The sequence below is a fragment of the Podarcis raffonei genome, chromosome 6 (assembly GCF_027172205.1).
Source record: "Podarcis raffonei isolate rPodRaf1 chromosome 6, rPodRaf1.pri, whole genome shotgun sequence".
NCBI classification, from domain to species: domain Eukaryota; kingdom Metazoa; phylum Chordata; class Lepidosauria; order Squamata; family Lacertidae; genus Podarcis; species Podarcis raffonei.
The window spans coordinates 58767283-58783443 of NC_070607.1; the positions used below are offsets into that span (position 1 = coordinate 58767283).

Below are 16161 nucleotides of genomic sequence, written 5' to 3' on the forward strand. Positions count from 1 at the left end.
CGGGTATTTTGCCTGAAACACTAAAACTGGCAGATTCCAGCAGCAGCTCTGGTTTGAGCCCTTTGAAATGTAAGGGACTTTGGAATCTGGGGCTTTGATCCATTTCTGGCAGTGTTCATCACCATCAGTTGCAAATAATAGTAGTTTATTATTAGTAAAGTAGCGGACAAATGATTGGCTGTTACTATTTTGAGAATAAGGAAACAGAGACGGAAACGGCATCAATTATTTCATGGCCTTTACAAACAAGAGAGGTAGAATAGGAATCTGGTGCCTTTGTACTCTTTTGCAACATCTCTTTCTTGTTAGCAAATGAACTTTTGCATGGCACAAGCCCTTGTACCTCTGCTTCAACCACTTCAGCAGCATTGGAATAGCCCGGTTATTATGGGATGCTGCTGCTGCAGCAAAGAACAAGACTCCTGCCCAAGTCTTCTGCTGGTCCTCTGACTGGAGGGGTTTAAATGACACTCATCCATTCTGGTTTAATAGATTGCATAACCATCATTGCTGGAGACAGCCTCACATCTCATCCTGTTAATACCCTCTCCCTGGTTGTAGGCTGGAGGCTGATGAAGGGAGGGAGGGGAGAAGCACGGTACTGCCAAGCCCTGTAGCCCTGCAGGGTGATGAGCGAGGGCTTTCCTCCTGCTTGTCAGAGCAAATCAGAAGAACTCAAAGTGGGTGCACGTGTGAACTTCGTGAGGAGCAAGGGAACGTGAGCAGAGATGCAGGCTGGTACTGATGAGAAAAGGCAAGGTGATAGGGAAAGCTGAGGGCTTGGCCTGACACAGGTGCACTTCCCTCCCCAGGGAATGTGGAGCATGCATGTGTGTGAGCGACAGTGAAAGGCAGAGGAGAGATGCAGTCCTGGCTGTCTGGCGGAATGAGGAGGCATTGTTAGCTTTGGGGGTAAAAGAGCATTGGGATGTGACAAGAAGAGGTCCAGAAAAGTTAGCTGTGTTAGCGGCGGCGCTTTTAGGGATGAAAACACTCGCAATACAATGTTTAATGTTTGAAAGAGAAAAGTGTCGGAGCTCAAGTAGGCCTCGAAGCCACAAGCTCTGAAGAAGCATGACACATGCATGCATGCTTGTATGCACAAACATGCAGCCTGCTTGTGGTTACTCAGTGGTGTGAGGAAGGCGCACTTGCAGATGCTTAGAAGCCATCTCATCTTCACTCTTGCACTTCCTAATCCAGAGCTGAGCCTTGATCTTGCAAATGGCTTCTGGGAGTGAGGCCCATCTCACAGCACCGCTGTCAACTTTAAAGACCCATATTTATCATTCTGTGGGTCAGAAGTAGTTTTGTGTGTGCTAAAGGGAATAGAACTTAATACCATTACTACGGCTGCAACATTTAAACAGCACAATCCAATACTGAGGTAAATCTGGCTGGATTCATTCCCACCTAAGTGTACATAGGGGTTGCAGTCCCAATTAGATTAATCAGTTAAAGCCTTCTTGATCAACTGAAAAGGTGTCCCCAATTAACTGGGTAATACATTTTATAAAGTGCCTTATTTTTTAACTTAAAGATGTCTAGGAATTGCAACTGGCATGTGCCAAGCTGGAAAAGGTTTTTGAAGGGTGGGTGCCTCTTTTAAGATGCGCCTGCTGCAGAAGTGTATACAAGCCCTGCCTGAAAACAAAGTCTGTTTTGAAATTCACAATCTTTATTCCACTTCCCCCCCCATTATTATTGTTATTGTCGCAAATATAACAGGAGGGGGGGAAACAACAACGTTGTCAGCTGACTTTGATCCTGACTTAAGTTATTATAGGCAGCCCATTTGTCCAAATAAGATGGGTAGTCATAAGATGGGTCATCATAAGATATCCATTCAAGCACAGAAAGGTCAGTGAGAGCTTAAACTACTATGTAGTAGATAGTGGTGTTTATCCTCCCAGCTTTGAAATATAGCTTGTTCTCTATAACTACAAAGGCTCACAGGGTCTGTCCACATTTATTGTCTCTCTGTTAGTCTCCAACCCACAGGATTATAAATGCATCAACACCTGCAAGTATCAAACATTTTTTCCAAAACGAAGAATTTTATTTTTTTTATCAGAAAGAACACACCACAGGAAACTTCTAACGCTAATAGCCTGAGATTTCTTTGACTGAGTGACAACCCTAATTGGTACTAAAAGCTTCCTGGTTAGAGGATGCCTTGTAAAAGCCAGAACCAGAATTGTCAGGATTGCGTGAATTCTGTATTAAAAATAATAATAACCAACAGTCTACCCCATGTAGCTCAAATTCTGTATTTTATGCGGTGGCTTGTTTTACACAAAATAAATATGTTGGCTTGTAATTGTGAACCTGCTCTCTCCACCCTGCTCCTGTGCTTTAACAGCGGCATGGCAAATAGAAATGGAGCAACAGAAGCTTTGCCTGGCATATGGCATAGAGTGAAAATAGTTGTTTGATTTCTATGTCATGCTGATATTAAAAATGAAAGGAGGAGAGCTAGAAAGATCCTGAATTTTTAATCTAATGCCAAGTTTTGGGCTTGTTGTATGCTCGTGTTAGCCTTATAGTCAGGCATTAGCTTGGTAGCAATAGATGAGAAGGAATTACAGGCAGACAAGTGCAGGGAATTTAATGTAGCTAGTAAAGATTTTTTTCCCCCCAGGCTGGTAACTTTTGTGGACTGATTTACAAGGCAGGTTCGCACAGACCTGTAAAGTACACATTGCCTCTGTTACACAATTGGTTGCTCTCTTTGAGAAAATCACTGTTCTTTGTTAATTGGAATATTTGTCCAGTTTAATATATGCAAGCAAAGAGTTTAATATAGTTTGCATTTAACATATGCAAGCCACTGTCAGAGAATGAACTTGAGCAAACAAAAAAGAAAGCCGCTCACTGCATCCGCTAAAACAGATTTCAGGTCTAACCAACTAGCAATCCTCTTAAGCAGTCACAAACGTCTGAACGAACAAATCATTTTTTCTCTCAGGTTTCTTCGGAGTGGACATGATGAGCGAGCAGCCACAATATATTAATATGTGCTTTGTAAAAGACAAATTGTGCCAAGACAAATGGACTAACCAATGGTTTCAATTAAATGCATGTTTGTATTTATAGTGTTGACTTCAGCTAAAGTCTTGTGCGGTGTTCCTATTAACTGGATAAGAAACCTAATTATATTGTAATAACCCATGGATAGTGAGAATGGATGTATGTTTTTGTTCTCTGAGAAAGCTACTCCTAATGTCTTTGATTAATGCTTCTGTGAGGTTCAGAACAGCCATGTTATTTCTTTCTTGTTTGGGGTGCTTAGATAAGACATATTGAGCCTTGTAGACACATAACTTTTCCTGTGGTGGTATTTTTTATAATCATTCTCCCCCTCAAATCTTCATCACATTGACACTCAAACATGAGGTTGAGACCATTTCAGAGAAATTGGCCTGGTTTGCACAACACAGTAAGCCAAATTATGGCTTACTGGGACTACACAAATGTGTGGGCTCCCAGAAAGGAGCTCACTGCTGTTTTCTCGCCTCACTAATCATGAGCTGTAGCTTGTCATTAATTATAGTGAAGTAACCACCTTGGGCAATGAGGTGTTGGATGACCCAATGCTAGGGGACTGGGAGAGACAGCAGCAAGGTGTTGGATGACAGAGCTGAGTGTGGCCTGGCCTGCACCCCCTAAGCAGCTGCTGCCCTCAGGAGACTTTGTTCCATCACCCGTGTTGAAGTAAGATTCAATAGTCTGTATGGGCAGCTTCTGGGTGTAAAGGAGGAGCAGGCACCATCTCATCCTTCAGGCAGCAAAATGTTCAGGCCCAGCTCTGCACACAATTACAGTGGTACCTCGGGTTAAGAACTTAATTCGTTCCAGAGGTCTGTTCTTAACCTGAAACTGTTCTTAACCTGAAGCACCACTTTAGCTAATGGGGCCTCCTGCTGCCGCCATGCCGCCGGAGTACGATTTCTGTTCTCATCCTGAAGCAAAGTTCTTAACCCGAGGTAATATTTCTGGGTTAGCAGAGTCCCTAACCTGAAGCGTATGTAACCCGAGGTACCACTGTAGTCTCTTTATCACTCATTTACACCTTCCTTAAATGGGCCTGTGTCTAGTCTCTTTGGATGTTTTTAACAGGATCCTAAAGGATCATTTGTCATTTTATATTTTGATATGTACTGTGTTTTTGCTGATTATTCTGATACTTTGTTTTCTGTTTGCTCTTAGTCATTTTGGGTTCCCTCAGGAAGACAAAGTGGGATATAAGCCATTTAAAGTGGAAGGAAATGAAAATGGAATGGAAAAGTTGCATTTTTATCAGGATACCCTCTTAACAGCTGTGCTAGGGCTTGTCCTGCTAATGCACATAGAACTACGGAATAGCCCACAGCCATAACGTGTGATTTTTCTCCTCTATGATCATTTCCCAAAGTAGGCATCAGCTTGCTCAAAGAATCCTATCAGAGAGGAAAGCAGGAAGACCCAAAGGAACTGTAGGCATCTGTCTATAACATCAGTTCCTTGATAATGGATCCATCCTAGGTCCCGGGGGCATTTATGAGATAGCCAATCTGTCTTTGACTATTAGTAGATGTTCTTTCATGCAGCTTCCTGCACTATCCTAGTGGATAGGAGCATTTGCAGCAGGGCATCCATCAGCAGACTGTTTCACTGCCACCAAGTCAGCTCTGAAATGATACCGGCAAATACCGGTCTTGCCCCTCTTTCTGAATTTAGGTCCTGGTTTATCTATCCATCTGTGGATGAAGTGCAGAATCTGGGGGCTTCTTTGTGCCTTTGTGTGAACATGGTAAACAGGCATTTGAAACTTTGTGTGTCTTATGGAGAACAGGTACCCTTATCAGGGAGCAAAGATTGACTTTGGTTCCCTGTTGAATGGATGCTTGACGGTGAAATCTAATATGTTGCTATGTAGTGTGTAAAACAGACCTAAGAAAACATCTTATCCAGACAGAATCTCCTAAATGGAAGTTATTTTATGCAGGAAATTGTTTGAATCTCATGTGCAATTTGCAACCCATGGCAAATGTTTACATGGCCACATGTGATAAACTGCATGCAGGACTTGAGCTATTTATTTACTACATGAATAAGACTTCAGCTTCTGTGGAACATCCTCAAAACTGTTACTGGATCTGCCAATACAGGATAATCATGACAGTACACAACTAACACACCTTTTGCACAGAATATAATCATCTGCACTGTAGACTTTGCAGCCTAAAAGAGTATGGCAAAACCTTTTATTGAATTCCAGTCATATGGAGCTGGGAAAAGGATAAAGAAAAATTCTCTTCGAGCAGATATGTTGGCTTGTTTATCATTTCCAGCAAATTCCTCATTACCTTTACTAGATGAGTAACTGTAAGTGGTTTATGCTGGCTGCTCAACCATAGAACTGCCTTCAAGGCAGCAGCCTCCATACCATGATCAGCTGAATTTGCAGAGAGAAGAATCTTATAATTGGCAGGCTGAAATAATGGACTATTGAATTTGGCCTGCAAAACGTTGGCAAAGAGACTGGCAAACAAAAAATAGACAAGATGCTAGATATTTTCAGGCAGCCTACTAGATTCAATTAGACAGTGGGGAAGAGAGCAGTTAGAGAGAGAAAAAGAATGCAGGTACAGCTCTCCCCTGAAAATCTGCACTGGTATTGGAGAAATGAGTTGTTTTTAATGAGTTGTGTGGATAAAGGGAAATAGAAAATATTCTCAGTCGGGTTTGCAAGATCAATATTTCAAAGATAGGGACACTTTTGTGGAAGTATGTGCTAATTAAGATGTGGGCTGTTTCGTGTGGCAAATTTATGAGTGAATTTTGTGTTGGTAAATTTATTTCTTTAGTACATATATCTCACTTTTTTCCACCATGGCACTCACATTGGTATAGGTCACAGCTTTTCAAACTGTGTGTCCGTGACACATTAGTGTGTCGGCTACAGTGTGTAGGTGTGTTGTATGAACGCTCCCCACACTCCTCCCAGGGCTGGAAAGGGGACTAAAAAGTGTGTCAGCAACATGAAAAGTTTGGAAAGCTCTGGTATAGGTGGTGGTCTTGGGTGGTCTCCCATGCAGGCATGCCTAGATCAGACCTAGTCCTCGTTAGCTTCAGCATATTAGCCAAATCATGTGCCCCCAGTGATATTCTAGAACCCATACCAGCATTGCTTGGGAAGTCTTAAGAAACAAAGAACAACCACAAAATCATTACAGTATTGATCATCTGCCATCTTGATTCAAAGTAGCATTCAGGTGTGTGTACCCAGATGTAGATGAAAATTTACTCCTTGATCTCAGGAACCATGATGCAAAAATTGCTTTTGATGGGTTATATCCAGCAAATCCCTATTTTGAGTCAACCCAAAGAAATGAACGACCCATCAATTTCAATGGGTCTGCTCTGACTAACATTAGATATAGCCCACTGTCTTTAGAGGTGTCTAAATGCATAGTGAAAAAAGAGCTTTTCAGATTGTGAAGTAGATATGCCACACCTTTTATCAAATATAATCAGCTTTCTTAGCACTGCTAGGTTCTGGTTGGCCCTTCCTGCCTTGGTTTTTTTCTTGGTTGAAAATATTTTTAAAAATAAAACTTAGGAAGCTTTAGGTAGTGATTGATGTATGGCTGTCTGAAAAGCCCAAGCTACTGTTAACAAACTGATGAAGATCAACAGTGCTGGGATCATCCGAAATGAGGAATGGTCATCCTGTTGCTAAAATAAGCATTCCCTCCATATAAGTGGTGCTTATGAGCCCAGCCTTACGTTCACATGCACCAGAAACGTAGGTGTAAAAGAGGTCTTAAAATGAAGAAAGAAATGGCGGTTGAAATATCATTATGTGAGTCATAGAGCTCTGAGCACTATATAGTCATTTTGTACTTTTGGAAGTAATAGAAACTGAGTCTGAAGTCTGTAAATTCAGAGCAACAGTAGCTGGGGTTCAAATTGTAATAGTCACTCATGACCTACTGGAAGGCAGGGGAAAAAAGACAGGAGAATTAACACACCCAAAATTATTGCAGTTCTACTGCTGTTATTTTATTATGTGATTGCCTATTCAGCCATTTATTCCCCTGACACTATAGTTTGTTTAGGCTAAATGCCCAGGGAGAGAAGGGACCAGATTCACTTTCATTTGAATACAGCATCTATATTTTATAAAGCAAGAAAATGGAGAGCTCAGTTATAATCAGCACAGCCTCCTCCTTACTCAACGCTGTCTGCACCCCCTCTGTCTTTGAGACAAATCTGCTCATTTGACTAACTAAATGTAGCTGGTTTTGTGCTGACTCTACCTGCTGAGCTGATACAGAGGAGAAAGAGAGAGAGAAATTTTGCATCATCCATCTTTTTAATAAGCAAACAAACAAATAAATAGTCTAGGGAGACATTTGATCCAAAACTGTATTCAGTAACCTCATAACTTTGGTATAATTTAGTTCTGCATCTAGCTCATGGCCTGGAACTTCACAACATGCACAAAACTGCAGTCCTTGGTTTTAAGGCAATTATCATGATTGGATTTTAGATGAAATCTGGATGCTTTTTGATTAAACAGGTTAGTGGATGAATCTTCGAAACAGCGTAGATGAAAGGATTTCTTGCCACGATGGCTGTGAGAGATGGAAGGGCTCAGGTGGCTGACTTTGCAAATCCCAGAGGACTTGTACCCAGTGATACTGTCTTTCTACTGTGTAAACCAAGCATGCTGAATTTGAAGTCTGGGAGCAGAAATTGTGAAGGTGGCTATGCCACATCTTTCATTCATGGCTCATTGTGTTGTCAATACTAGTTTATATACAGACCCTGTGAATTACTTAAATATACATGAATATGCATGTTATATATCTATTATACAATACAGAGTACTGCAACAATCAGGACTTCTTAAAAACTGATTTGTCCAAGGTTGTATGGCAAGCAGAATCCGTGTCCTACACTTGCCCTTTTGCTACCCTCTCTTCTGATTCCCCCTTCCAAATTTGCTTTTCTTAATATGGAAAGTGTTTTGCTTAGCTTTACTCTTGTGAGAGAGAAACAGCTGAGTGAAGAAGTGTTGTGCAGGTGGTAAACCTAGTCGCAAATAATGCAAGCCCAGCAAGCCGTCCTCACGTGGCAGAAGTGTCATGAAAGGCCAAGTGAATAATGGTGCAAGAGGTGCAGACTTAGTGTTTTCCCATGCGATGCTATAAGAGTTGTTTATTTTCTTTTTCTTTATATATTTGCAAGCCATGTGTCTATAATTCAGATGTGGAATCCATATGGGTTGAAATGTACCTAAGTTCCTAACAGCAGCTCACTTCCTCCTTCTGCCTTCATTAATAGCACTTACATGTGCATCACCAGAAAGACTCAAGGTATTTAATGTCATGTTAAAAATAACCTTTGGATTTTCAGATGATTTGGGTCAGCCTTTGTTTCTTATTTGAACTAGCAAAGAACCTCAGATTCCAAAAGGAATAGGGTATGTGTATCCTGCATTCTGGGCAATGATACTTGCCTGAATGAAGTGGCTTTGGAATCTGGTATTACTAGCATCGTACCTTCATTGTAGTGGCATATTTATGAAAAGTGTCAGGGCTCAGTATGCAAATGTTTAGGGGTCATTTGTGCTTGCTCTGTGGGAAGAAAAAAGGTACTCTGCTCTTGCTCAGAGGAACCTTGTTCTTATTACATAGCGTCCAGGGCTAACATGCATTGATGATATAGTACTTTAACTAGATCACACAAAGGATCTTCCATCAATATAGTCCTATGTGTTGGAAGGGAAGTGCATACTTTTTACCACTTTATGGTAGTAGGAATGCTCCATTGCCCAGGCAACTGGTGGGGAAATTAGAAATGTCATGTCCAAAAGGATTCTAGGTTCCTTTACTACTTGGAAACATTATCCCTTGTATCACCACAAGGCACTGGCGGAGGAAGAGGAGTGCGGGGGAGCGCACCGCCCCCGGCAGCGTGATCCCAGTGGGGTGCCATTGTGGCTGCCCCCCCCACCCGCACTGGGCGCCACGCCCCCAGGACGCACACCACGTCCTCGCAGGCAGCACACCATGCCCCCAGGATGCGCGCCAGCCGCACCCCCGCCTGCTCTCCGCTCCCCTGGTGCCGGAGCATGAAGCTCCGCCACTGCCACAAGGATCATATATCCCTGTTTACTTGGAAGTAAGTCTCAGTATGTTCAGTGGAGCTGAACTCCTTTGTAAGTGTTTTAAGAATGGCAGCCTTACTTGGCTCCAAAAATTGCCTGTTTCAATCATGTAAATGGAGGCAGCTGGAACTACCCTCTCAAAAGGATTAGATAAGGAAAGTATGGGAGGTAATGAACAAACATTAATTTAGCATGTCAGCTGAGAGAGGCCAAAGATCCATCTAGACTGGGATCATTCATTTCAACTTGGTATTTATTCCAGGGCAACACTGACACACAAGAAAGGGAAGACTCTCAAATAATACCAATGTATTCACCTTTTGGTGACAGTTGGTAATATTTCTACCTTGCGGTCTTTTGCTACTCATTTCTTGGTTATGTTGCTTGATTTTCATTCATCTTGATATACTAAATGATTTGTTGTGTATCTTTGTGCCTCATCCTTGCCTCTAATGTTTTGTTGTCAGCAATTGATTGCTGGTTTTTTATCATTGATTTTAAACTTCTTTATCATTGTGCTAATGCTATATTACTTAGATGAAAAAGCATTGCCTCAATAAAAATAGTGGCTGCTTGCAAGAGGCAACACCAGCTCTGCCTCCAAAGTGTCCTAGCCAGGGGTGGCGCATCCCATTTTGTCACCTGAGGCACATTGGGAAAGTGCCGCTGCTGCGCCATCCCCACAGAAGCATCCCTTACCTAGTGCCTGCAAAGTGGCACCAGTGGGTTCTGGCAAGGTCTTGTGAGAAGCCAGAAAATGGCACCACTTCTCTGTCAGTGGTGGAAGTGGCGGGGCAACCAGAGGGGTGCCACCTCATGCGTTTTCACCACCTGAGGCAGCTGCCTCAGCCCTTCTCATGGGTGGGCTGTCCCTGGTCCTGGCCCTTCCTGCGAAATGAAGATCTGAAACTCCCAGCTCTATACTTCTGCCAAAAGCTTTAATGCTCAAATCAGATCAGTACATAAGGCAAACTACAGGTTACAAGGTTCAGCAGGGACATAAGAGGATAAATGGCTAAGAGCAAGCTAAGATGTTGGTCCAACAAGCAACACACACCCTGCACCTTCCTTTTGAAGAGTGGGGCAGGCACAGCTATTAGTGTGGCAAGTGGCCACACTCCCAAGACAGGGCAAGCAATCAGGCTATCCTTTGTGAGGGGGTTGGCTCTGCAAGATTTGTTTGCACCTGTGCTGGTGTCCCCATGTCTGTGGAGACAGCGGGGCGGATCTACATGTAGATGACATTATTTTTTGTATGATGGATATAAACAAATCAGCTTAGGAGCTAGAGAAGATACTGGAGAGGCAGCTGGCTTTTTATTATTGAAGTTTAAGACGAGAGAAGTTGGCAAAGAGAACTGAATCAGAGAAATTAACTGGCATCAAAAGATTCAACTCACAGGAATTAGATAAAGGTCCCAGAAAAACTTGTATAAAGAAAACTGTGTACCTCTTCAGGATCAAATATGACAGAAACTTAAAAACCATAAAGATCTCAAACTGCATTTGATATGTAGATTAAGTAGTTAAAATGGCTGTAGGTAATGGGAAGCTTGAGTTCTGTTCTGTGAGGCTGAATCCTACTCACCAGTTACAAGTAAACTCATCCATGTCTTACAGAATTGCACTCGCCTCCTCCGTTCCGTTTGTTGAACTGTAGCACCCATTCTGAAGCCTACAATGGGAGCATCTGTGGAGCTTGTCTTGTTTTCATTAGCCGTCGTCTCTTTTACAGGTAAGAGCTTCCTCCATCTTGGCTCAAAGGTCAGGACCAGCTTTAGGCTGAGCCTGGAGACTAACTGGACTAAAGCCAGTGAAGTAACAATCCTGTTCATACTCTCAACTAAAATGCAGAACATGAAATTATCTGCTAACATGAATTCTATCGTTGACCATATACGTTGTGTAAATGTAATTTGGTTTATATATATTTGCAGTGTGGAGTTTATTTGACGGCCGCATTTATTGTGCAAGTGGATAATGACATCTTGATGCACTGCTTAGGGCAGAGGTGGGGAGCCGAGAGTCCTTCAGATACTGCTGGGCTCCAGCTCCCATCATCCCTGATCATCGATGGGATGGTGAGAATTGGAGCCCAACAATATTTGATAGCCACTGGGTTCCCACCTGAATTAGGGGAACCAAGCCAGTGAACCAAGGCATGTTGCATTTTACAATATGTTCAATGTATGTGATAGGGGATGCACAGGCCCCAGAATTTGCCTGTGTATTTTTAAAAATTCTTACCTGTTTCTATCCTGTCTTTGCTTAAAACTGTGCTCCAGGTTCCAACCCACAGGGGGAAATTGTTGTTGTTGTTGTTGTTATACCCCACCCATCTGCCTGGGTTGCCCCACTCTGGGCAGCTTCCCAAAAAATATAAAGACACAGTAAAATGTCAAGCATTTAAAACGTCCCTTTGTAGACATGCTACAAAGCATGTCTGCTTCTCCTGCAAGGGCAAACTTTACTGTTTGGGGATGAGAGTCTCTCTCTCTCTCTCTCTCTCTCTCTCTCTCTCTCTCTCTCTCTGTTGGGGATGAGAGTCTCTCTCTCTCTCTCTCTCTCTCTCTCTCTCTCTCTCTGTTTGGGGATGAGAGTCTCTCTCTCTCTCTCTCTCTCTATCTCTCTCTGTTTGGGGATGAGAGTCTCTCTCTCTCTCTCTCTCTCTCTCTCTCTCTCTGTTTGGGGATGAGAGTCTCTCTCTCTCTCTCTCTCTCTCTCTCTCTCTCTCTCTCTCTCTGTTTGGGGATGAGAGTCTCTCTCTCTCTCTCTCTCTCTCTCTCTCTCTCTGTTTGGGGATGAGAGTCTCTCTCTCTCTCTCTCTCTCTCTCTCTCTCTCTCTGTTTGGGGATGAGAGTCTCTCTCTCTCTCTCTCTCTCTCTCTCTCTCTGTTTGGGGATGAGAGTCTCTCTCTCTCTCTCTGTTTGGGGATGAGAGTCTCTCTCTCTCTCTCTCTCTCTCTCTCTCTCTCTGTTTGGGGATGAGAGTCTCTCTCTCTCTCTCTCTCTCTCTCTCTCTCTCTCTCTCTCTGTTTGGGGATGAGAGTCTCTCTCTCTCTCTCTCTCTCTCTCTCTCTCTCTCTCTCTCTGTTTGGGGATGAGAGTCTCTCTCTCTCTCTCTCTCTCTCTCTGTTTGGGGATGAGAGTCTCTCTCTCTCTCTCTCTCTCTCTCTCTCTCTCTCTCTCTCACACACACACACACACACACGTGGGGGGGGGAGAGCTATGACCCTGTTACCCAAGGAACAATGTTGAGGGGAAGGCTTTTGCCATTATCCTCCCCAGTTGGCAGGGGGATACAACCTTGTCTCCCTGCGAGATAGAAATATATTTGCATTGTCTTGCACAGGAGAAGGGCAGGAGGGACGGGACAGGAAAGGGAAAGTTTTATGCCCCAAGCAAGAATCTTGTTATCCCAAGAATCAATGCCGGGGGTGGGCATCTGCCCCCATGATGGCTCTTTGAGCTATATCCATTGACTTGCATAGGGAGGGCATAGATCCACGTGAAAGACAAATGTAGTTTCATACCCCTCAACTGTCCTGATTAAATTGGGACACCCTGTTTTGGGGGGCTGCACAGCACCCTAAAACCTCATGCGAGTCCCAGTTTTCGGCCTTGACATGTTGGTGGGTATGCAGTTTTTAATTGTTGCTCCAAATCACTGTGATTGGAGTGCCCTGGGAAAACAATTCACTCTGATTAAAAGCTAGCCCTGTCCATCAAGCAAAAGATTCCCCAACCAATACTTCTCTACTTTATCCCCTTCTAGAGCTCTGGGCATTTCCCCAATAAGCTTGGTTTTATTTCTCCAGGCAGGGAACCAGCCGTGTATTTTTGGAGAGCTGAGGCCACAAAGCAACTCAGAAACTTAGCATGCACCTTAGGAGCTGCACTTTTGCCTCAGAAATGTGGGGGCCTTCCCCGAATCACACCGATTCACCTCTTAATTTGGGGTACACACAGAACCAAAACACGCCCCTACTATTTGAACATCATATCTGGACCATCTACTTGCTCACTGAGCTGGTTCTATGCCATTATCATTGACCCATTTGCTGCGGCAGTCCATCCTTCACCTTAATGCACAAATCTCCATTTTCCGTTCCATCCAAACTATTGCTGTTTCTTAGATGTCTCCGGCTACACTTTAAAAGGTTGATCTCTCAGTGGGAAGGCTTTTCATTTCAGATGGCTGAGAATTAGATAATGACTTGGAGCTAATTCATCATCTTGGGGAGAGGCTGCTTCGATGTCCTTTATAAATATCTAATTACCTTTTAATGTTGCCTGAGTCTCTTGGGAAGGTGGCTGGCCTAGTTCAGGAGGCAATTAGCCTGTGTGGAAACTGGTCTGACCCACATATGTTGGCGACATCAAGGCAACGCTAGGTTTTGCTGTTAACCAGCTGAATTTAGAAGACTTTCTTGTATGTGCTCAAGCAGAGACCATAAGGAATAAGTCATCTACAAAGCCCTACAGGAGCATTTCCTAATGGCTGTTAACATATGACAAAAAAGATCAGTATAACGATGGCTGGATGGGTGGAAATTTCTCACTGTGAGCATGAACAAGGAACCAGGATGAAAGACGGTCGGAAATGGCTTCATCCCAAAATGGTGTTGGCTTAAGTTTTATCGTCGATATTTGAGAAAATATCTAGAGCTTGGTATCCCAAATTAAGACTGCCTTTTCAGAAAGGAAAACCAATATTTTGGCTAGGTTTTCCTTGGGCAGTGAAACAAGGAGTCCAGTTGCCTCCCAACTCTCAAACTCTCACACAGCCAGAGTTGAGGAAATAGGAGTTGAATTGTTCTATAAATTGATAGTGACTATAAATTGATAGGCTTGCCTGTTCTTCTGTGTTTAGAGCTTTAGAAAGCATTGTTGCAAACCTTAGACAAAATCCTTTACGCCTCTGTTTTGTTGTACAATACTGGCAAACTTTGGCTAGGGAGGACTGAAGCTCTTGTGTAATGCAGTGATAAGATTTTATGGTAAACCAAGTGCAAGATAATTGTTCAAGAGAGTCTAGAAATAGCTCTGAAGAAGAAGCCTCAGAAACATCACAGTGTTACTGGCTGAAGATTTGTCCATCATTGTGAGAGCTTCTCTTTAGATCTGTTCTGGTTTTCTTACAAACCATGTCTACCTTCTCTTTTCATATGCCAAAATTCAGGAAAGGACAGGTGCATACAGCACAATCCTATGTATGTTTACACAGAGGTAAACTGCATTGCATTCTATGGTGCTTACTCCCAAGTCAGTGTGCTTAGGAGTGCAGTCTTACAACACACTTCTGAATGTGTTTACTCAGAAGTAAGGCCCTTTACTCCCTTGTAAGGGTGCATAAGTCTTAAGCACTGTATTTACTGCTTTGTGTTCATCTTGGAACTTTAAGCCAGTCTGAGCAGTAGCTGTATTTATTCTGCCTGTTATTTCTGACTTCATAGGCTATACATAGGTTTGAATAATCCAATATTTCAAAAAAATGGATCTGCTTATGAGTACTAAATGCTGTCTGAGCCACAAAGAGCCAACTGGTAGACATCAGTGTGATGGAGCTGCTGCATGAATGATGGTGCCCCTTTCCTTTCAGAGGAAGAGAGCTTCATATAGCTTCCTCAGAGCTACAGCTTTGCTTCCCCCAATAGCAGGCTGCTGGTAGGGTTGCCAGTTTTTCACCCAGTCTCTACAGCTCTGCCTTTATAGTGCATTGATAATATACAAGAATGAGCAACTAAAGGTTTGCACACAAACAATGGGTAGTTGTTTTTTGTGTTTTTTTGTGGGGGTTTTTTTTACTGCGCATCAAGCTACTGCTGAATGGCACAGGATTTCACAATCTCTTGTACTGGCTGTCCTATCAATCTTTCTCTCTCTTTGCCACTGGTGGCATGATGTGGTCCTCCAGTAGCTCACGCACGGCTGCTCCAGCCATGCTCCAGTCAACACAGTAGATGTGATAACTGGAAAAGGCAACACACTGACCATGAGAATTTTATATTACGTTGCATCTGCATTTCCTCCCCTAGGACCTGTCGCGGGTTTTGCAAACACAGGCTGCCCTTCCATCGCACTGGCACCCACCTTCTTTTCGAATCACACGTTGTTGTTTCACCCAGACACCTTGAAATCTCAGGTGGGCAGACTTGGCCGATCTTCTTGCATGCTCCAAGATCAATACCTGACAGCTTGTACTCCATGGCCCTTGCACAGACATATGACGAGGGCAACAGGGGACATGGCCAGGGAAGGCAGAGTTTGTGCAGAATTAAAATGGGAGATTAGCCAGGTTTTGCTTCTGCAATCTTCTTTTTTAAAAAAACACACACACACTCCCCTGACATTTGGAACCAGGAGCTTGAGGTTTAACAAACAGGGCTTTTGAACGCAAAATATCTTGCAATTATCATGAATTATTTATTGCGTTTTGAGTACCCTCCGTGAATCCTGTCCCTTTCTGCCCTTCCACCCCCCCTCCCTGGCTACCACCCGCCCCACAGATGACTCTGAGCTTTAAGTACATCTGCTTTTAGATACTGGAATGTCATTAGCAGATTACAATCTTCCTTAAGTCAATATTGCATCCTTATTGTTCTGCTGCCCCTCAGTGTCAAGGACAAAGCCACTTCCAGCTGAGACGGGATAAACATACCTCTTTCCACTCTCAAGTAGGAGCAAATTGGCCTTTCCGTCACTATTATTGTTTTATCTTTTTGTTGTTTTCAATTAATGCAGTGTTATTTGTTCTCAGCACAAGTGGTGCATGGATGTTTGGATGTTACCGAAGTACCCCCACCACCACAGAAAAAAGGTAGTGGGGAGCCCATTATTGGCATACTTGCAGATGTATTCTCTACAATCAACAAACCCCTTTTTGTTTGGTCACAACCACACCATACAAATAAAGCACAACTGACATGCACAAAGCACATGGCTTTTCCTCAAGTAATCCTGGGAACTGTAGGTCTATGAGAGGTAAACTATGGTACCTCT

General features: G+C 43.1%; 1 protein-coding gene across 4 annotated transcripts in view; it reads left to right on the forward strand.

Moving 5' to 3' along the window:
• The window catches only part of CNTN2 (contactin 2), a 59819-nt gene that overhangs the window by 13696 nt on the left and 29962 nt on the right, over positions 1-16161 (forward strand). For all 4 annotated transcript variants that reach the window (XM_053393284.1, XM_053393283.1, XM_053393281.1 and 1 more), the window contains exon 2: positions 10781-10895. In XM_053393284.1, the coding sequence (XP_053249259.1) occupies positions 10841-10895 (55 nt within the window). In that variant the 5' untranslated portion in view covers positions 10781-10840. The remainder of the gene's footprint in view (positions 1-10780; positions 10896-16161) is intronic.